Source organism: Rhinolophus sinicus, chromosome 1 (assembly GCF_057876585.1).
Source record: "Rhinolophus sinicus isolate RSI-liver-muscle chromosome 1, RSI-T2T, whole genome shotgun sequence".
Taxonomy (NCBI): domain Eukaryota; kingdom Metazoa; phylum Chordata; class Mammalia; order Chiroptera; family Rhinolophidae; genus Rhinolophus; species Rhinolophus sinicus.
In genome coordinates this window covers 165163218-165184904 of record NC_142501.1, presented here as the reverse complement: position 1 = coordinate 165184904, position 21687 = coordinate 165163218, and the positions used below count along the sequence as shown (strand labels likewise).

General features: G+C 38.6%; 1 protein-coding gene across 20 annotated transcripts in view; it reads left to right on the top strand.

Moving 5' to 3' along the window:
• SEC31A (SEC31 homolog A, COPII component) overlaps positions 1-13062 on the top strand; it is a 63945-nt gene extending 50883 nt beyond the window's left edge. For 11 of the 20 annotated variants that reach the window (XM_074324226.2, XM_074324210.2, XM_074324197.2 and 8 more), the window contains 5 exons: positions 4765-4823; positions 5802-6068; positions 8452-8571; positions 11076-11147; positions 12474-13062. In XM_074324226.2, the coding sequence (XP_074180327.1) occupies positions 4765-4823; positions 5802-6068; positions 8452-8571; positions 11076-11147; positions 12474-12653 (698 nt within the window). In that variant the 3' untranslated portion in view covers positions 12654-13062. Of the gene's footprint in view, positions 1-3252; positions 3292-4764; positions 4824-5801; positions 6069-8451; positions 8572-11075; positions 11148-12473 lie in introns of all 20 variants that reach the window. The other 9 variants (XM_074324190.2, XM_019731340.3, XM_019731342.3 and 6 more) reach the window with 1 other exon arrangement.
• The last annotated feature ends 8625 nt before the right edge of the window (positions 13063-21687 follow it).

Below are 21687 nucleotides of genomic sequence, written 5' to 3'. Positions count from 1 at the left end.
AATGAAAGAAAGGAGCATGATAGCCTTCCTTACTTTTTGGGGGAAAGTTCTGGTTTATGTCAGTGGAGATAACCTTAAAGATGCGAGTCTTTATAAATTTTAATTTTGTCACCTTTTCTTTTTTAAAGGTGACATGCTAGGCGTTTAGGGGGAAGGAGATGTATATTGTTGACAAGGATGCTCTATTCGCTTCATCTTAAATTATCTTCTAGCCAAAAGTCTCTATATCATCAGTGCTAATATTTTGTGAGTCCACTGAAAAGTATCTTAGCCAATACATAGATACTATCATTGTGTTCCTGCAAGAATAGCTAAGAAGTTTCCCAGTGAGAATTGGGATTCAAGTAAGGATGGTATGCGGTTCCACTTGTGTGTGTATGACTGAGCTGTTCCCTCTTTCTTCCCCAAAGAACTGTGAAAGACTAATCTCTACATTAACTTGAATAGGGGTCTCCATATCCAGCAACATGCCATATTCAGTTTTTAAATTAATTTTCCCTTGATTTTTATTAATTTCTCCCTATAGGATTTTGTAAGACTCCAAATAGTATAAAATAAGAATAAAATTATAATTCTACCACCCAAATATAACCACTAATAATTTAGGTTTATTTATTTCCTTCATAAACATACATGCATACTTATATGTATGTTTTATGTGTGCATGTAATAAAACTTTTAAATATGGTTAAAATATACATAACATGCAATTCACCATTTTAATAATTTTTAAGGGTATAGTTTGGTAACAGTAAGTACATTCACGTTGTACAGTCATCACTGCTATCTGTCTCCAGAACTTTTTCATCGTCCTACAGTGAAACTATAACTGCCCCCTCCCCCGGCCTCTGGTAACCACTTTCTGTCTCCATGTATCTGACTACTCCAGGTACCTTATATAAATAGACTCATACAATATTTGTCCTTTTGTAATTGGCTGTTTTCACTGTCTTCAAGATTCATCCATATTGTAGCACATATCAGAATGTCTTTCCTTTTTAAGGCTGAATAATATTTCATTGTATGTGTATACAGCATTTTGTTTATCCATTCATCTGTATATGAGCATTTTGGCTATTGTGAATAATGTTGGTATGAACATGGATATACAAATATATGTTCAAGTTGCTGCTTTCAGTTTTGGGGGGCATAAAACCAGAAGTGGAATTGCTGGATCAAATTGTAATTCAATGTTTCAGTTTTTGAGGAACCACCATACTGTTTTCCCACAATGGCTGCACCGATTTATGTTGCCACCAGCAGTGCACAGGAGTTCCAGTTTCTCCACATTCACACCAACACTGTTGTTTTCTTTTTTTCTTTTAATTCTGTCCATGTGTGAAGTAGTATGTGTTTCCCCAAAAATAAGACCTAGCAGAACCATCAGCTCTAATGCGACTTTTGGAGCAAAAATTAATATAAGAACCAGTATTATATTATATTATATTATATTATATTATATTATATTATATTATATTATTATATTGGTCTTATATAAGACCTGGTCTTATTTTAATATAAAGGTCTTATATAATATAAGACCGTGTCTTATATTAATTTTTGCCCCAAAAGACGCATTAGAGCTGATGGTCCAGCTAGGTCTTATTTTCGAGGAAGCACGGTAGTTTGTGAAATCAGGGAACCCTTTCAGACGTAAGTCACCATGAGAGGTTAGAGGAAAAACTGCTCTCATCTTCTGATTTTGCCTCTCATGGGGCAGGGATAGAGGACATATTGTTGGGACTACTTCTTAAAAAAGAGAGTCAAGGCCAAACTATTTTCAGTACCTTTTGGTTTGCAATATATCCACCCCTCTGCCCAGAAGCTGAAGTCTGGTGCTAAAGAATACATTAGTAGCTGCCAATCAGGTCAGTCCTCTGTTGTAATGCACACATGACTCCCAGAGTTTTTTTAACTACAGTGCTATGAGGTCATGTCTTGCAGGGGGAGTTAGGTTGTAAAGTCTTCATTTAAGGCAAAAATAGGAAATCACTTATAGTCAATTGTCTTTTCAGCACTCCTTTCTTCAGTTAAGTCCTTGATGGAGAAGTTGGTTTATATTTTGGAGCCATATTGGACAGAAAAGCATCTATTCATAAACTCCATACAGTGAGATTTCAAGCTATGAGATTACCTCTCCCACCTCACAGATTTCTCTGAGGCACATGCTTATTGAGTAGAGCTCAAATTGAACCGAACTCACTGATATAATTGCTCTATTGTCTTGGTTCCTCTCTCCCCAAATGAAGATAGTTAAATTCCTAAGTTATATCTGTGTGCACGCAATATATCTTCATGCACGCTTTTGATTTGAAGTTGGGCCTGGCCTGACCTGAATATCTGACAATTTTGGAATTGCTGTATTAGTTTTCAGCCTTCTCGCCTCTTGTCCACTGCCACAAACCAGTTCTGTTAAGAGAAGTAGTGATGGCGGGAAGACTTGTGCCAAACAGTCTGCAGGTCCATATAGTCTTACAGAAAAGACTATAAGAAGTGGTTACATATTTACTGGGCCAGTTCTCGTGTATAATCATATTCATGAGGTGACCCCAGAAATTACAATTTCTCCAGAATGCACACATTTGGGGCCTCCCAAATCCAGCAGTGGAGTGGCACCATCTTAAGATTGTCTGACATGTTGATCTTTAACAAGTGCAGTACTGAAGTCTGCAGGCCAGTGTAGAAAGCCTCCCATTTCACTTTAAATCCCTGCTACTAAAAAGGGTTTTGACCAGCAGCATTGGCATTACCCGGGAGCAGGCCCCACACTATATGAATGAGAATCCGAATTTTAACAAAATCTTCAGCTGATTTAGATTCACAGCTTTAAATAACACTAAAATGGACACATTAGTTATAACATGTTAGGAAGTGCTCTCCCGCCAGAGATATTTCTGAGCTTCATTGATCAATTAGAAAAAAAATCCATGCAAACAATTGGGGAAAAATTATTTTAAATAGGAAAGAACAAAATTTTAAAAGAGGCAGCTAGCACAGTAAGAAAAAAGGTGACGTTTAACAGTAATTGAAACTGATACAACTTAAATTAATTTGCTTTACCCCCAAACTGAATACTTTCTTTATTAGATAAGACATTTCATGTGACTTGATTAAACAGTAAGTTTTATTCCCTTATAAAATTAGTTCTTTCTAGGAGTTGATAGAGGGAGAAGAAACAATTATAAAATGAAAAGTAGACTTTACAGTGTCTTTTATAATACTGTTGAAGTGACTTTTATATTTTGTCTACAGAAAATGAGCCTATACAAGACCAGGCACCTATATTGGAAGGTGAATTGGTTATAAAATATACCTGTGGAAATCTCTGAATCATTGAATGCAATTAATGATTGGATATTCACAATAATGCATGTAAACTTCAAAGCTGATAATATCCTAAATCTGATCAGTATCAATTTTTTATTTGGCTTCTTAATGAATCAGATATTAGAACTGATTGAATTAATATGGTGACACAAATAGCTTTAAATCATAAAAGTCGGCTATTTCATACAGACATAAAGACAACGACTATACCAAGATTGTCTTAGATATGAATAAGATTAGAAGGTGATGGGAGAGATTTGAATGATTAATCAATGTATGGCTAGAACTTTAAGAATTTGCTAAGCAGAGAGCAGCATGTGGCTTAATATTTTGTGATTAGTTTTTGAGTGTTTTGAGGTTCATTTGGCATTCTGTCTTCTAGTAAACTTATAGAAAATTAATTCCATCTTTAAAATCAAGGTAAATCGTACATGCTGGTTAGGAGAAGATCTTGTTTAAAAAAAAATTCTGTGACATTATGTATGAATCACAGGTTCTTTGGTTTGCTCAGCAATTTTGTGATTTAATGTGGATATCAATGAAACAAAAGGTGAAATGCTGAAAGGATATTTAATTGAAAGAGGAGTGATTTTTTTGTCTTTACATATACAATACACAAAACTCAATGAATTCTAACATGCTTATATTGTGATTTAAAAATTATCCTATCTTATTTCTGGCATGTTTTATTCCTTTTTTCTTTAAAGATACCGGCATGAGAGTACTAAATGAGTTCTGCTACTTATGTTCATTTCTCACTTTGAGATGACGGTGTTTTTTTAGAGGAAATTTACTAAAGTTGATAGTAGTTTAATTTTACATTTGCTGCCATCCTGGAATTTGTTTTGTAGCATTAAAAAATCTTATCATCAATATTTGAATTCCCTTTTCTACTGTGTAAGTAATTCCTAAGGTTTACATGTCAGTAATTCCTAAAGATGATGAAAATTACTGGTGTTGTGTACTTGGGCTCTGCTTTCTTTAACTTTGTTTCTACCATGTGGATGATTTGCTTATGTTGAATTTCCCTCTTGGGAAATAGATGATTACTTTTATTCTTTTTTGTATGTTGTCTGTCAGAAGCCTTTTTAAAAGTAGACTCAAGTGATTTATTCTTTCATTATTAGGGGAGAACTATTTATAGATCTTGAAGGCTAGATACCAATATAGACAGAAAGACTTCATCACTATCCTTAAAGTTAGCACAGCTCTTTCACTTTAATATCAAGGTATCTTGCCTACTAAGCCAAGGCCTTGTGATTATTAGAGGTAATGAGTGAGAATCCAGGGCTACATAGTGGTCACCCACACCTCAGCTGGTAAAACTTTTGTTATCTCAGGGCTAAGACAGAATTTGAAGGTATTCTGTGATGGATACAATTTAGTTTTAGTCTTTTCAGGATTCTAAAGGACAATGCCCTCTGTTATCTGTTATAGGTCCTCAGAATGGTTGGAATGATCCTCCAGCTTTGAACAGAGTACCCAAGAAGAAGAAGGTATTAGAAAAAGATGTCCATCCAGTTGTCTACAAATGTTCTGTTAATCATGTAGCCACTTGGAACATACCACACTGCACTTTTAAAGGCAAAGCTTACTGACTGATATATTTAAAGTGTATTTCAACTTAACATCAAATTCCCAACAGATATCTTTCAAAGAGTAGGAAACTCAAAGAGTAGGCTTCTCAAATGAATTTTTCTTTAGGAGTTACTTTGGTTTTGGGGTTCCAACAGTAATCATGAATTTGGTAATTATATTTTGGACTATTTTTGTCGATCACATATAATATGAATGAAGAAATAGTCTTGTAGCTAAATATTGTTTATATGTCAGTAACTATTGAGAGCTGTTAGAGGACAAGATAAGATTCTTCTTTCCTTTTTTCTCCCCAAGCCATTTTGTACATTTTTTTTTTAATCCTAGTGCTTTCCTTCCCCCAAATATAGTAATGAGAGGCTGTAACCTAAAATTGGGAGACACTAAATGAGCAAGAAAACCCCAAATTTAAGTTAATAATAATCAGAAACTTAATCTACTACTTTAAGTGTGATTAACAGGTAGTATCTACTTAGTGATCTAGCTAGGAAAAGGGTATTACATCATGACCATATTGAACACACAAACGCACATTTGGCATGTCTGATTTTAGTCTTGCTAGATATAATTCTCCAGACTTTGACATCCTCTTTCAAAAACACCATGGTGTTGCCTCCTCATTATGGGAGTATGTGGAAGAAAAACGGGAAACTGACAAGTCTGGGTTTGAGCTCTCCACCCCTTAGCCAGATTAGCTCTAGTTTTATGTTTTACTCTAGAATTCTGCATAACATTTCATTTGAAAAGTATTCTACCAGTATTAAAAAAAATAAAATTTGTAACCATGGAGTAGTCTAACTTCCTTACTTAAGCTGAGGAAATGTTGCTATCGTTTTTTTTTCTAACTCTTGTTCCCTTTTATTACCATCTTTGAAAAGATGCCTGAAAACTTTATGCCTCCTGTTCCTATCACATCGCCAATCATGAACCCCTTGGGTGACCCCCAGTCACAGATGCTGCAGCAACAACCTTCAGCTCCAGTACCACTGCCAAGCCAAGCGTCATTCCCACAGCCACATCTTCCAGGTGGCCAGCCCTCCTTCCATGGCATACAGCAACCCCTTGGTCAACCAGGCATGCCATCATCTTTCTCAAAGCCCAATATCGAGGGTGCCCCAGGGGCTCCTATTGGAAATACCATCCAGGTAACCATAAATCTGTGGACGTGCAATGGAGAGATGGCTCTGTTTCAGTAAATTCTTTTAAATGTATTAACTTCTTTGGTTACACCTTAATTAACGAACATCTAGATTTGGTTTTGATTTAGACAAACTGAATAAAAAGTAGTAACCCTTTTTTAAAGATTGATCATGTATGCATATTATTTTTCAATAATATTACATGGCCATATACAAACTTCCTAGAAGGGGCTTATGTATTGGCTACTGTATATTTACTATAGCTTGGCAACTGCAGTATTTCATTTGACCTAATCAGTGGCCACAATTTAAGATCAGTTGAATCCCGTATTTGCTTCCAAGGTTGCTAAGCAGAAGCTGTTTCCAAAGGCTTTTGCCTTTAAACTGTAAAATAAAAATGTGATGTGTTATGTCTTTTCTTGTGTGCCTATAAGGGCTAATAATATAGAGCCTTATCTTCAGATGGAGATACAAATTTGTACTTGCTTTTTACATGCAGACTGTTAGTTGGCAGGGTTCTAGATGATGAAAAGTCTGTTACATTTCCGTGTAACTGACTTAGATACACAAAGATAAACATTTTTATCTATTCGTGAAAAATAAAGAGCTTGGTACAAAGTTTAACATAAGATGAAACAAATTCCTGCCCATGTATAAAACTAATTCTTCTGATTTTGTTTTTGACTCGTTGAACTCAAATTTGTAACAGTTGTATATCTATCACAAGAGTATGCTTTGTTCTTAAGAGATAGTTCTGCCTAAAAAACGTCTAAATACTAAGTTGCATTATAAAAACCAGTATTTTGATGGAGGTGGGAGGACTTGCTTCTTTCCATAAGAATATAAATTATAAAGATGTATTGTTATTTTTTTTTTTTTATGATTACAAGTCTATGTTAGTTGGGGAAGCAACCCAGCCATTCACTTTTGTTAAAACCTGGGTGCTCATGCCATACTCCTCTAGACCAGAACCTCAGTTACCAGTGAAAGAGAGCTGTATAGATGTATGTGTTCTGCCAGGCCATAATATTCAGCTGCCTGCCTACTTGGATGTCTCTAAGGCACCTCACACTCAACATGTCCAAACCTAATTCATAGCCTTCCTCCCAAACCTAGTCAGTCTTCTTTTAGTGTTTCCTGTTTCAGTGAATGGCACCTATTCAATCCAACCAAAAATCTGGGGACATCTTTATACTTTTTCCTTTAACTTCTTTTTCAAATCTATCCCCAAATCTTGTTGCTATTACTTTAAAATCTCTCTCAAATCCCTTCTTCTCTGTGTTTCCAGTCTGGTCCATGCTCCGTTCATCTCCAGTCTACAGCAGTGCAGGAGCCTCTAATTGGTCTGCCAGCATCTACTTTGACCCATCTGTAATGTGGGCTTGTCTCCTCTTTACTTAAAACATTACAGCTTCCCACTGTTCTCAGGAAAACACCAGAATATTTCACATTGTCTGGAAGGCCTCAGCTCACACTCCCCTGGTCTCTGTCTGCTCCAGTCACACTGGCCTCCTTTTAGTCTTCTTGTATCATGATCTTTCCTTTGTATGTGTTCTTCCTCCATCTGGAATGCTTTTCCTTCTCATTTTAACTGGTGAAGTCCTACTTACCCTTCCAATATAATTTCCTGAAGGCAGTCTTTCCCTCAGTTGCATTGTCTTTCGGTTCCACTGATGTTAACTTGCCACAGTTGCTATTTTACATACATTTATGCCATTTTTAAACTTTCTTTCCATTAGCCTGTAAAGTCCTTGAGGGCAGAGATAATTTCAGTATTGGCAGACCAGTACATACCAGTGCCTGGCCCATAATTGCGTAATATTTTTTGAATGAATGAACTAATAAATCAAAACTTTAAAAATATAAACATTCCTTCTTTGTTTTTCCATCTTTACACTCAGTAACATTATGGTTTCTTCTATCCTAACCTTTGATGTAATCTTGCAGTTTGATAATAGCCCAGTTAACAATTTCCAAGAGTAAAGAATAGAAGAACGCCAGGAGAGACAAAAATGAGCCGACAAGCAGAACACGCAGGCATTCTGACAGCCTATGTTATAAATGTCTTGTTCTTTTTATTTCCTAGTGGCACAGGTCTACTTTCCATCAGTTATATACAGTAGTGATCGACATATGTTCCATAACTAATTAAATACTTTATATCTAGTCCTGTTATTGAGAATCAAAGCTGCAGGAGGAGTACCTGTACCTTTTACTGGATATCTGATTTTCATTTTTACTTAAGTGATTTAACATGTTTATTTTACATTTGGTTTTGAATAGCCTGTCTACAAGGTCAGTGGTTTCTCTCTATCACAGAGTTTCAGGGCTTAGTGTATTAGGTAGCTTCTCGTCATTTCTGCTCATTTTGTGGTATTGTTTCTTCCAGCATGTGCAATCTTTGCCAACAGAAAAAATCACCAAGAAACCTATTCCAGACGAGCACCTCATTCTAAAGACCACATTTGAGGACCTTATCCAGCGCTGTTTCTCTTCAGCCACAGATCCTGTATGTATCTGTTCTCGTATTTTGCTTAATTAAAATAGTGCTTTATGAAGTTCTATAATTATTGCTTGAAGTCCTACAAGATGTATTTTAAAGTTTGTACAAAAGTAATCAAGCTAGTACTTAATATAGTTTGCTTTACATATAAAAATGTAATTACTTTTTATATATAAATTTATTTAATCCTCACAACAATCCCCATGGTAGGTAGATTTGTCATCTTTATTTCACAGATGAGGAAATTACTGCAAAGTAGTTAAGTAACACCCAAGGTCAGAGGCAGCATTCAAACCCAGTCTGGCTCCAGAATTCATGCTCTCAACCACTGTGTGCACTTCTCATCAGCAAACCTCGTGTTTGGCACATTAACCAGAACAGAATGGTGGCATGCAAAACAACCCGACTCTGGGTTTTTTTCTGAACTCACATCGAAATTATTAACAGATAATCTTATACGTAACTTTGCAAAGATCTTAAAAATAGTTAAATGTTTTAGATATTGGTTGGAGTCATAGTTAAAGCAACTGATTTTACTTAGTTTACTTAGAGGATGTCTGTGTATTGGCAACGACAAAAACGCCACAAGGTCAGTTTTGTTTTAGATGAAATTTCAGTTTCTGCCAGCAAATGTTGAATAGACTTATTTAGCCACTGGCCACTTGTCTGCTTGAAAAACAGCTTCTGGAATTTGTTGTTTTATCAACATTGAGTATTAGTATGTTCAGCCTTCTGCTGTTCTTTTGGAAAGCAATTCCCTGTACTAAAAGTATCCTGAAAGCAGAGAGGCAGGAAAAGGTTAACATAAAGCTTAGCGCCTGACATTCTGGGAGTGATGGAAAGACCAAGCTATTATAGGACAGAGCAGAGGAAGCTGATAGCCAGGTAAACACATCCCGTATGCGCAGTCTTTAAATAGATAGGCCACAGTCATTCAAAAATAGAGGAGTTCCAATAAAAATGGGGGGAAACTCCAGTCCTCCTTCACGCATGAGGCAGTATGGAGAGCTTGGGAGGACACAGAACTCATTGCCCAGCTCAGTAAATTTTTGTTGAGCTTAACCTCCTCTAGGTCACTGTGCTGTCTTTCTTCTGGGTCCACAGGAGCCCTGGGCAGCAGAGAGCCCCAAAAGACAAACTGTTCCTCTAATTCCTGTACCTAGTTGCGAGGGAAGTTATTATATTCTCTCTTGCTTGCTCAGCTGCCCCTGCCCCCTTGGGGTAGGGCTCCTGTGGGTAGCTTTGAACAGGGACTGTAAAGATTCCCTTCCACGTAAGTCCATTTTAATCAATAGTTGGAATCATTTTTATAGTATTCCTATTTTCACTTTAATTATGTCTAAACGACACAAGGTAATTTGCAGCACAAATTAGTTTGTAATGGTATCCTTGATGGCTTTCTCTCTTCCTCGCTCCTCTTACGACACACTGGCGTTCCTTCCTCAGACGTGCCAAGAGCACGTCAGCATCAGGGGCTTGCCCTTGCTGCCCCTTCTGCCTGGCACTCTTCCCAACATAACTGCATTGCTCACTCCTCACTGGTTCCAGGCTCCTGCTTACATGTCCCATTAGCCATCAGGCCTGTCCTTACCGCCCACCACTCCCAACACCTTTAGTCCCTTACCCTGTTAACTTTCCTTCCTGGCACTCATCACCATCTGACATAGAGCGTATTGTTGTTTGCTGTCTTTTTCCTACCCAGTGGAATATGAGCTCTGTGAGACACAAGACTGTGTCCCCAGCGTGGCACTTAGTAGGCACTCAGCAAATAGTGAAGAACATTGGCACTTCTACAGCTGTTGCATCATGTAGATCATCACGTTAATCACATTGTGATTTTAATCCTTTAGTTTTGGTTTTAGAATAGTTTTCTCTCACTCTACGTGTAATACTAGGATGGGGCTGGGGAGGACATCCTTGATTTAAGAACTCATTTTACTTCTTCCCTGTTAGTAGTCTTGAGTCACCAGAAGATAGTTTTCTTTTTTTCTGGGTGTTTTAAAGGCTCAGAAAAAAGCAGGATTAAACACACTAAATGACTAAGTGTGTAAGTAATATTTTTGAAAGGATTCAAGGTTAAAAAGGATTCCAGTTCACCTACACGTTTGCCTTCCAGCACCCATAACGTATCATGACTGTACTTAGGCATTCCTTCCTGTAGCACCCTGACCCCTTGCTGCCAGACGGCCCTGCCTGTGGCCTGTGGATGTAGTGCGCCTGTACACGCTCACACCTTGTCACGTGAGTTGGCAGTCCACGTGAAGTCCCACCAGTACTGCATTTGCACACCAGAAGAAAGAGTCTTATCTTCTTGCCTTCCCCACATTGATAGATTCCTGATCTCTGTCCTAATAATCTGTTCAAGTTTCTTGGCCATAGTTGCCTCCATTTCTTTATACGGTGAAGCTGTTCAACATCATGAGTGTAAGGTCAGTGAAAGGAGGTAAGGCAGATTCTTTGGATAAAAGTTCATGTTCGCATGTAACTTACCTGTTTTCCCTCTCCTGCAGCAAACCAAGAGGAAGCTAGATGATGCCAGCAAACGCTTGGAGTTTCTGTATGATAAACTTAGGGAACAGACAGTAAGTTTGTGGGGTAAAAAAAAAAAGGTTTTATGATAAACATTTGTTCCTAGTTTTTAGTGAAATAAGCATTTCATCAGCACTCGAGTATACTGAGCTTGGGGTCAGAACTCTCATGACAGTGATAGAATGGTCTTTGCTTTAACTGAATCTTAAATTTCATTCATTCGGGAAAAAAATATTCATTCGGGATGAAGGAACAGTGCAGAGCATGAGAGAGAGAAATTTTAACAGAAATTTTAACCCTTTTTGTAACAGAATAGAAATACAAATTGGCTTCTGTTGGCCCTAAGGTAACTGGCCTTCTGTTTATATGTCCCTTGAATTAAGAAATCAAAGTGGGAAGACATTTTGTTTTCCAGAGACCAAACCTATAATCTTTATCACAGTCTAAGATATCTGACCCTTTTCTTGTAGCACAGCTATTACACAAAGGCAAAGCCAAATATAGCCACAAGATAAGCAGATTAATGTGCTGTAACTGAGGATAGGCAGCAGTAGGAGTAGATCCACCGGCTTCTGTTCCTTTGTCCCCACCTCTCCATTCCTTTCTAGAATAGTTTTGCTTTGTTAATGAAACTAGGATAGGAGAGAAAAAAATAACTGGGACTTATTTATATTTTTGCATTTCAGCATTCCTCTTCCTCATTCCCCACCTCAATCCCATCAGATAAAAACAGCCATTTACCTCATGAGAACCAAAATAAAAAATGTTGATATAACAGTGGAAGTGGTGTAGTCCATGGACTGATCCAAAATAAAGTCTTCCATCTAAAGTATGGACATGTAAGCCATGTAATGACATGGAAAACAACTATAGGTTTTATGGTTTTAAGAGATGACAGGGTTATTAAAAAACAGACAAATTTGAGTACATGATGAGGGCTGTTGCCCTACTAATGGAAGTAGACCAAAAGTTCAGGATCTCTATTATAGACAAATTCTAAATAAATTGGATCCTTATTTTAAGGTGTCATAATTAAGAATCTTTAAGCTCCTTCACGTGCATAGGAAAATTTTTAAAAGTTATGAGGCTATAGCTAAAATAATTGAAGAATTGAAGCTCTTAAGTGGAGAGAGATGTTAGCATTTCAGTGTCGGGGAGGAAATCTGGCTTTTTTCCTATAAGAAAATACCTGGCTTGTCATACATGTTTAATTCATAAATAAACATAGCATAATTTCTAGAAATGCTAAATAAGTTATACATTTTTTATAGTATTTCTTTCATGCTCCTTTTAAATATTTGAGGTTTAATGTTTATAGAGGGTATCATGGGGAATTCTCCATAATTTAATTCTTTCTCTTGGTTCCACCTTTATTTCAGCTTTCACCCACCATCATCAACGGTTTACACAACATTGCAAGGAGCATCGAAATGCGGAACTACTCAGAAGGACTGACCATCCATACCCACATAGTGAGCACCAGCAACTTCAGCGAGACCTCCGCTTTCATGCCCGTTCTCAAAGTTGTTCTCACCCAGGCCAATAAGCTGGGTGTCTAAAAGGGCAGCGTCACTGTCAGCCACACTGACATGTTCCCAAAGAAACACATTTAAAAAAATGATGTGATATGGACCAGTCCTCATTAGCATGTTTCCATAGCAGCCAGTCAAGAGCATTTGCACTATTTCTGCACATATACTCGTCTTAGAACTGCTCCAAACCCTGGTGCTTTCTTTTGTTTTAATCTTTTATTGCCAGTGATGATTTTCCTATTCTGCAAATAGTGTATTTCCTGGATTACACAGAGTATGTTTTTCTGAAGTATTCTGATAAAATGTGGTTTTTAAAACCTTGGTGTACTTTTTGGAAAAGGAGCATCTGGTTATGCTTAAAGCCGAGCTAAAACTAAGTTTTTTCCATGTCCTCCCTTCTTCTTCCACGTCAATCAGATTAAAGTGTGTAATCCTGTTTTAAGTGTATGTAGTCTTTTCTTTAAACAGCTGCTCACAGTTTAGTTTAGTCTCTTTTTGTGTGTGTGTCTTTGGCTTCACTCTGGTCCCGAACAAATAATTAAATCCAGAGGCTGCTATATAGATTTAGCAAATATTAATGAAAAGTGGGATCATTAGCTTTAAGTATCTATAGGAAAAGATAGCATTTTCATTCTGTAGAGTGCATTGAACTTTATTAATAAATGTTTTTAATATTCTGTTTGAATTAAAGATTGAATTGTCTCCATTTTATAAAAATTCATTTATCCATTTTCAAAAAGTTATCTATAGCTCTGAGGTTTAAGTTCAGAAAGAAAACTTTAATTTCTGTCAGCCTCCTGAATCAAAGCCAGATATTTTTTCAGCCAGTTTTTCTGTCGAGTGACTTTATTATAATGTCTTAAGAACTGTGTGGTAAATAAAAGATAATGGTCCCCCGAGAATCTTGAGGAAAATCAGATGCTAATAATTTTTCATTGTCTATTCAATTTTACCTAAGTGGGTTGCAAAACTAGAAAATAAATCCTGTGATTATTGTGGAGATAGAGGTGCTGTTTCTAGGAATAACAGGAGTCTGTCAGGTTTTTCGGTATCCTGAGGGGAACAGTTTGCAAGAACCGCTCAATTTCCTTTGTTGGGATTCCCACCAAATAAAACCCCTCTTTTAAAAATTAACCAACTCAGTTTTTAGGTCAGAATAGTTTTATAACTGAAAAAAGGAAGACCTTGATAGTAGCATGTATGAGCATTGGAGCCTTAGGAATGGGTGATGTGTCAGCACCCTGCCCTTCAGTCTCCTGGAAGTTTGTGAGTCTGAGTCGCTTCTGTGACTCATTCAAGTGGCGACTTGACCTGGACCTCACCCTCAAGTGTGTTGTCAGCCCAAGACCCCATCTGAACAGCTGGCTTTCATTTATTGCCCCTATAGCTAGGATTCGTGTTATGGCTTCATGCTTACCGTTCCGTGACAGTGGCATAACCGGCAGCATTTTACAAAAAGACAAATTCCCAAAAGATGAAAAACAAGAGTAGGTGGCAGTGGAGCCCTGGCCACTCCCGAAGATTTTACAAGTATGAGTGTAAAAAACTATTTGTTGCTGACATCTGAGTAGCTGTTATCTCTCCTTTTTCAATACAGCACTGTGAGTTTTTTCCACTGTGGAGACATTTATCCACATGGCTTATAACCTTGGAGGCGTTTCATTTAAGTGGATGGAGGTAAGAAGAGCTGAACCCAAAATACTGTTTTGTCTCTGAAGTATGAAGATAATAGATTATGGAAAGAGAGTAGTTTGTTTCCCTGGAGAAAAGTAAAACAACTTTCAAAAAGTTTTCTTTTTGACAAGTAGAGAAAGAATTCCAACTTGATTTTGTAGATGAATCTGTTGTTAATGTTTTCATCTCTGAAAGCATTACAGTGTATGGCTGCACAATTCAGGTACCTCTGTGTAAGGCTGTTCTCACGTGAAGATCTGGTGGCTGATGCCACTAATGGCTGTTTAGTTTGGGAAAGTTACAGCTGTACCCTTGCCATTACTTCATGTCGTTATTCTTTCTAAATCCCAAGTCTATTCAGATATACTTCCATGTTTTGTGCTTTTCACTTTTTTAACCTACTTAATTTTAAAACAAGGAAAGGGCTGGGTGGGAAACTGGTCGGTGGGGTGGGTGTTGGCCAGGAGACTCACCACCTCTCTGGTGGTGGTGCTTTTTTTTTTATTGCACCTGCTCCTCTCTTCCATTCTTCATGCGACCCTTTGGGCTAGGCGGGATGGGTGCACCCATAGGCCCCATTGGAGAATCTTTCTGTGTAATGGGATATATAGCTGATGGAGGTATTCATACCGTGTTTCCCCGAAAATAAGACCTAGCCAGACAATCAGCTCTAATGCATCTTTCGGGGCAAAAATTAATATAAGATCCTATATTATACCTAGTCATATAAGACCCGGTATTAATATTATATTTATTGTATTGTATTATATAAGACCCGGTCTTATTTTGTTATAAGACCGGGTCTTATATTAATTTTTGCTCCAAAAGACACATTAGAGCTGATGGTCCAGCTAGGTCTTATTTTCGGGGAAACACGGTAGTTCCTTTGACTAGTGTGGCATCAGGATGAAGTTGAAAATAACTGGTCTGCCCCTAACTGTCGAGAGTCCAGTGAGCCTATATATTCCTTTGGATTCAGAAAATTCCCATGTATCCTGGGGGACAGAACGATGCAGTGAGATTCCTGACAACGAGATGTACCCTGCCTGGAAGATAAAGAGAGGGATGGTGACTGGTCAACACTTTTCTGATAACCTGTTGTCTCCTGGACCAGAATGGGGTTTGCTTAAGAAGGCCTGCAAGGCCATCCCTCTGCCATAGTGGAGGCTTCCTTTGGAATGGTCATGAAGATTCAGCAGATAGTGTACCCCCAACTGTGTGTGCACACAAACGTGTATGCATGCTCCCCTCTTTAGTTTGTTCACTGCTGTGGTGGCAGCATTCCCAAATTTCACCCCTGACAAATCTGTAGGGGTGTTCATCAAATGCTGACGATGTCACAGGTAGTGAGTGATAGGGACTGTCCATGCACAGAATATCTTAAGTATTTGATCTTCGGGATATACGAACCAAATCTTTCAACCAAACTAGAAAAAGCAACCATGTTTACAAAGAAAATAAGACCAGGTCTTATATTAAGTTTTGCTCCAAAAGATGCATTAGGGCTTATGTTCATGGGATGTCATCCTAAAAAATCACGCTAGGACTTATTTTCTGGTTAGGTCTTATTTTCGGGGAAACATGGAATGAAATCAGCTTTATACTTACACTTTTTCTGGTATACTATTTGTTTTACCAACATTTCTGTAGGATCTCCTGCTGAGTGCTTTGGTAACCATACAAGTCTTAGGCTCAGGTTGCGTGGTGTGCATGTAAGCCTGATTGGGGTCAAACTGTACCATTCTCTAATTTCCAGCTGTTTGCCTTTTCCCCCCCTTTGGGAGGTGTGGGATGTGCGGGTTTTAAGTGGTTAGAGCACATCTTGACAAAGTGAATAAAAGCAAACAAAAGGGAATAGACTTTGATTTAACTGTGGTGTATGTTTTTTGCACTCTGGATTTATGTTTCCAGAGATCTGGCGTATTTATTTAACAAACATGTTCATTTTCCTTCTGAAACACCTAGAATGACTGTGTACAAACCTCATTACTCGTAATGTCTGCACTCTTCAATGGATTTGCACTCCTTGTTGAATTTGAATTTGAGTTTTGGCTGATATTCCATAGGCCTACAAGCCTATATTGTTCATCAGGTTAGGCGTGTCTCTGCTTTTGTCACTGGTGCCTTATCTCCCAATCCGTGACCTTTCTAAAACCTTTGTGTATCAGTGGGTTCGTACCTTGCAAATGGGAGTGGGGAGTGGCTTCAGAAGCCTTGTGAAATAGAAATCTTTTTGTTTCAAAAAGATAGGAAAGCTTGTTGGCTTGTTAGTTCTTCCATGTGCAGTTAAACCTCACAAAATCTGGGTCTCAGACATATCTACCATTATCTCTTTTACACCTTTAAAGGCTATAACTAACATTCCCCAGCTCTAGAGAGTAGTATCCTAGAGTTGTTACTGACTTGATTTCTTTACCTCAGTAAATATAAAGTTCTGTGTGCAGTTCAGTAGAAGCTTTATGTCCAAACAGATGTGCTTCCAGGTAGGCAACATAAAATGAACCAGTAGGGAGCCTACCACAGGAGACTGGATTCAAATTTGATTAGAAGAGGAAAGTTTCAGACTTTTTTTCCTTAATAGTAAAACAGCAGTGAATATAGTACATGATTTAAGGGAAGCATTAAAGATGCCCAGTAAGTATAATTTGGTTAATGATGGAAAATCGTTTCATTTGTACTTTGTCCAGTAAAGGAACTTCCCATGCTAGGAGGGCTAGAATGTGCTATCGAATTGAATATAACATTTCAGTAGTAAAAAAGGAAAGCAACCATCTCCTACAAGTGACCTTAAAGTAATTTCCTTTCCTTCTGGATATATCTCCAAATAACAGATGACCTGCTCTGACCACCTCTTTTGCCTTAAGGAGTCTTTGGGAAAGAACACATCAGTTGTAACAGGCTGAAGTCAAGTTCACCAAGAGGAACTGCTTAGACACGGTGAAGGGATCTAACATTTCCTTGAGCTGGGCACTGAGCTGGGTACTAGCTGGCTCTCAGTCAGTCCTCACATCCACCCAGGGAGCTAAGCTGTTAATTCCAGTTGCCTGGCGCAGCTGGTGAGCAGTAGAATCTGGATTCAAATCCATGTGTCAGCCTAGTGAGCACATCTTTTTTTCCCCACAAAACCATATTTTTCCCAAAGTAAGGATAACTGCAACAAAAAAACTACTGCAACAAAAACCTGAGTTTTGCTTTCTTCCCCCACTCCTAATAGCCTGCAGAGATCTGGCATTTCCCCACAAAAAAGGGATGTGTTTATTATAAATGATACAGAGCATTGTGTGTTGGCTTCTTTTCAGGCAGATTCTCTTTAAAGGGTGGGAAAGGTAGCCCTTGGCAGCCCAAAGCCTCCATCTCCACTGCTGATACACAAAGGGAAGAGAACCTTTCACAATAGCCAAATACTGCTCACAGACAACTCCAGTTGCCTGTTTGGGTCTCACGCTCACTACCTGATCGAGTTCTGGGCCCAGAGGTAGGGTAGCCAAACTGACTGGCCCAGCCAGTGTGCCCACCTGCCTGGTGCCAGCGCAGTGATTCTAATCCTCACCAGAACCATGTGGAGTGGTTCCCCAAAGGAAAGAGTGCCATTTAGAGAAGGGGAGAAAAGAGGGGGCCAAAACAACCCAATACCGCCTGCCAGGCAGTTACAGGCGCAGGGTTCCAGACTGGAGGGCAGCCCTGGGTGGTAACAGTAAAATGTTATGGTGCCCACTTTGTTCCAGTTGCGATAAATTGTGTCTTTATGAGGGACAGTGTAGAAGAACACCTATGTGAGCCTCAAGGAGCTGCGTTTTAGTGTCTTCTTTGCCACTTACTGTCAGTCAAGTCAGGTCACCTCTTTCTGCCTCCATTTCCCCACCTGTAAAATGAGGGGGTAAGACTGGATGATCTCTAATTCCAGTTCCAGCTCTGGAAGTCTGTGCTCCATCTGTCTTTCCCACAGTGTCTTTGTATATTGCGTACAAGTCTTGAGAAGGAATTGAAAACAAATTTGGATAAGCACAAAGCTTTGAAGAAAGATGACAAAAACAAGTCAGGTCTATTTATATTTGGATACTTTTTTCCTCTTGTAGAGTTAATTTCATTTCTAATCTGGAGAAAAATCAATGCAGCACTTTTCTTGATTGAAAATGAGTCGACTGGTATTAAAGAAGTAGTTTGTAATGTGAGGATTTAGGACAAACACATTTGCTTGGCCTTGTGAGGTCCCTAAGTAGTGAGTCCCCTCAGTACTGATACATATTTCTGTGAAATTAACCTTCCTACACACCTGTTCCCCACATCAAGAATAGGCTACATTTGATTACATAGGGTACTCAAATGAACTAGTTTTTCCTCTGATGCTGCAGATCTAGGTCACCCTTTTGACATTCCTGAACTCTATTTACAAATGCTCCCTCCCCTTTAGAGAGCAACAGGGGCCTTTGCCTTTTAAGAGCAGCCTGCGGTAATTGACACAGCAGGAAAAGAAAGAGGTCATTGAAACAGAAACAACAACAGCAGCTAATGCTGAGAAATAAGTAAGAGCTTCACTACGTTCATCTGCCCTTGGAAACCAAAATAACTATCCTAAAAGAAATGGGGTGGGTGTTTGCGGTGGGGAGAACTGGAGAGCTGGAAGAGATGGGGGCGAAAACCTTGTCAATACGCTCTTTCTTCTGTTACAATAACAGGGATTGTTCATTTATTTCAGAGAGCTGGGAGTCGGGAGCAAGGAGAGACTGGGGAGGAGTTTAGTTTGGTTTGTGGACCTTGTTCTAGCCAGATGTTGGTCAAAGGGGGATGTGGTGTAGGTATTATTAACAAATGTTCACATGCCATGAATGGGTCCTGAAAAAGATGATAGCGATTCCTCCACAGCATTTGCTAGAGTTTGTGGTATACACTTCTTTTAGTAATTTGGTTACTCTCTACCAAGGAGTCAGATACTCCTGTGCATGGAGCTGAGCTCATGCTTGGCTTCTAGAGGAGGCTCAATAAGTAGCTATTGAATGAAAGGTTGTTAATTGATTCAAATTGAAGATAACTTGGAAAGATGCAAAGGGCAGCATATCACTGACAGGTTGGGGTTGGCTGCAGAATTTCCGTGGGGTTTTCATTAAGTAGACCCTCTTATCTAATTAGGAGATACAGGCCTGCAAATCTGGCCATCTCCTATGCCCAGTTTCCTGCTGCCAAATCGCAGCACTCTTAAGAGTGGTCAGGAAAAATGGGAAGAGTCTTAAGCAATAAGGTTGGGATTCTTGTTAAAACCCCACACTCTCTTGACACCCAAAGCAACAGAAGCATTCATTTTAGGGGAACGGGTCACCCCTTGTCCACTGCTGTAAAATCTCAATGGGAAATTTTTCCAATCCATTTCATCCAGAAAAGTGGAAGCCAACCCTCTTGTGATTGGAGGAAGCTGACAAGACTTATTTTTCTACTAAGCCATGGTGCTGCTCTACTTCAAAACCAATCTTCCTTTAATCTTGGAGACTAACTTCCCAACTTGATGCTCTCCTGAAATCATTCTACCCTGAAGCTTGTGAGAGGATTTCTCATCATAGGAGCACAAAGATTGTCTACATTTGAAATCGTTGACCTTGCAACTCGTCCAAGAGGCAGCCTCCCCTGCCTCACTCCTTAAATACCTAAGAGCTGCAAAACGCATCCCTTCCTTGTGCCAAAGGAGCTGGCTTCAGTGATTACCTCTAATCAAGCAGAGCAGGAGATTTTATTTCCCAGTTCCCTGGTACTGCTAACGTTCATTATTTCAAGATCTGACTCCCTCCAGCCTTCCCCGTTATGCTAGTTTTCCCAACCTGGGACTCCCAGATACACCCTGGCTTCCAGGCAGGTTTCATAACTACATTGAGTCCATCTCTCTGGGATGATTAAAAAACAATAAAACACCCTCATTATTCAGCAGTTGCTAGGGACGAAATGCTGTATCCTAAGCTCTGTTTCTGTGAAGTAGGCAGTATCACCTCCATTTTGTACATGAAAAACTGAAGTTTGATTATTAGGTAAATTTCACAAAGAGGATTCCCAGCATAGATCTGTATTAATTCTTAGATTACATAGGATGAAACTAAAGACCTAAGAGACGGCAGTTGTCTCCAAATTAGAGACTGGCTAAATCAGAGTGGTGGATCCACACTCAAACTCGGGTTTTCAGATGCCAAACCTGGGTCATTTCACATGTAGCTGCTGTAGCCAAAATCAGAATTTCTATAAGAAAAGCATTGACATGAGAATCACTGTAAATCTCTAATTTCAAAATGGATCTTGGTTTTCCTCTTTACTTCCTCCCTAGAGCCTACATTTTCTCCAGAAATATTTTAACAGTTTTTTAAAATCTTGGTATTCATCCTTTGAAGGACTACACTCTTAGCTAGGTACTTTTCCAGGCTCACTCCCATCTCTGAGTCTTTTCTTCCTCAATTATCCAACTGGGAGTCTCTGCCAAGTCATTCTATCTTTCAAGGCCTTGTTTGCTGCCACCTCCTCCATGAAGCCCTCCTGACCATTCCAGACCACCTGCCTCACCAAGCATCTCCCACACAGTTTTTATAGGTGGTGTGACCATTGAATACTTTGCATCTTCTGTCTTCATTCTATCCACTCTACCTGAAGCAACTTCTTCTCTAAGGTACATAAATGCTGGCCAGAATCTAGGCACCCTAGCTACGATGGTTTTCTTCTACTATTAGGTTGGTGCAAAAGTAATTACGATTTTTGCAATTTTTAACCTTTTAAACAGCAATTACTTTTGCACCAACCTAATATATCTGAGAGCAATCCTTACCTGGTAAACTTAAACACAGAGGCAAAAGACTTGTACACTGAAAACTACAAAATATCATGGAGAGAAATTAAAGAAAACACAAATAAATGGAAAGACATTTATTTGTTAAGATGTCAATACCAACCAAAGTAACCTCCAGATTGAATGCAATCACTATCAAAATCAAAGTGGCATTTTTTGCAGAATTAGAAGAATCCATCCTAAAATTCATACGGACTCTCAATGGATCCAAATGGCCAAAACAATCTTGAAAACAAAGAACAAAGTTGAAGGTTTCATAGTTCTTGATTTCAAAACTTATTACAAAGCTACAGTACCCAAAACAATGTATCACTGGCATAAAGATAGACACATAGACCAATGGAGTAGAACAGAGTCCAGTCATAAACCCTCAAGTATATGGTCACATGCTCTTCCCTTTAATAGGAAAAGGAGAGTCTTTTCAACTGATAGTGTTTGGAAAACTACATATTCACATGCAAAAAGATGAAGTTGGACCCTTACTGTACACATATATAAAAATTAACTCAAAATGGATCAAAGACCTAAACGTAATTGCTGAAACTATAAAACTCTTAGAAGAAAACATAAGGG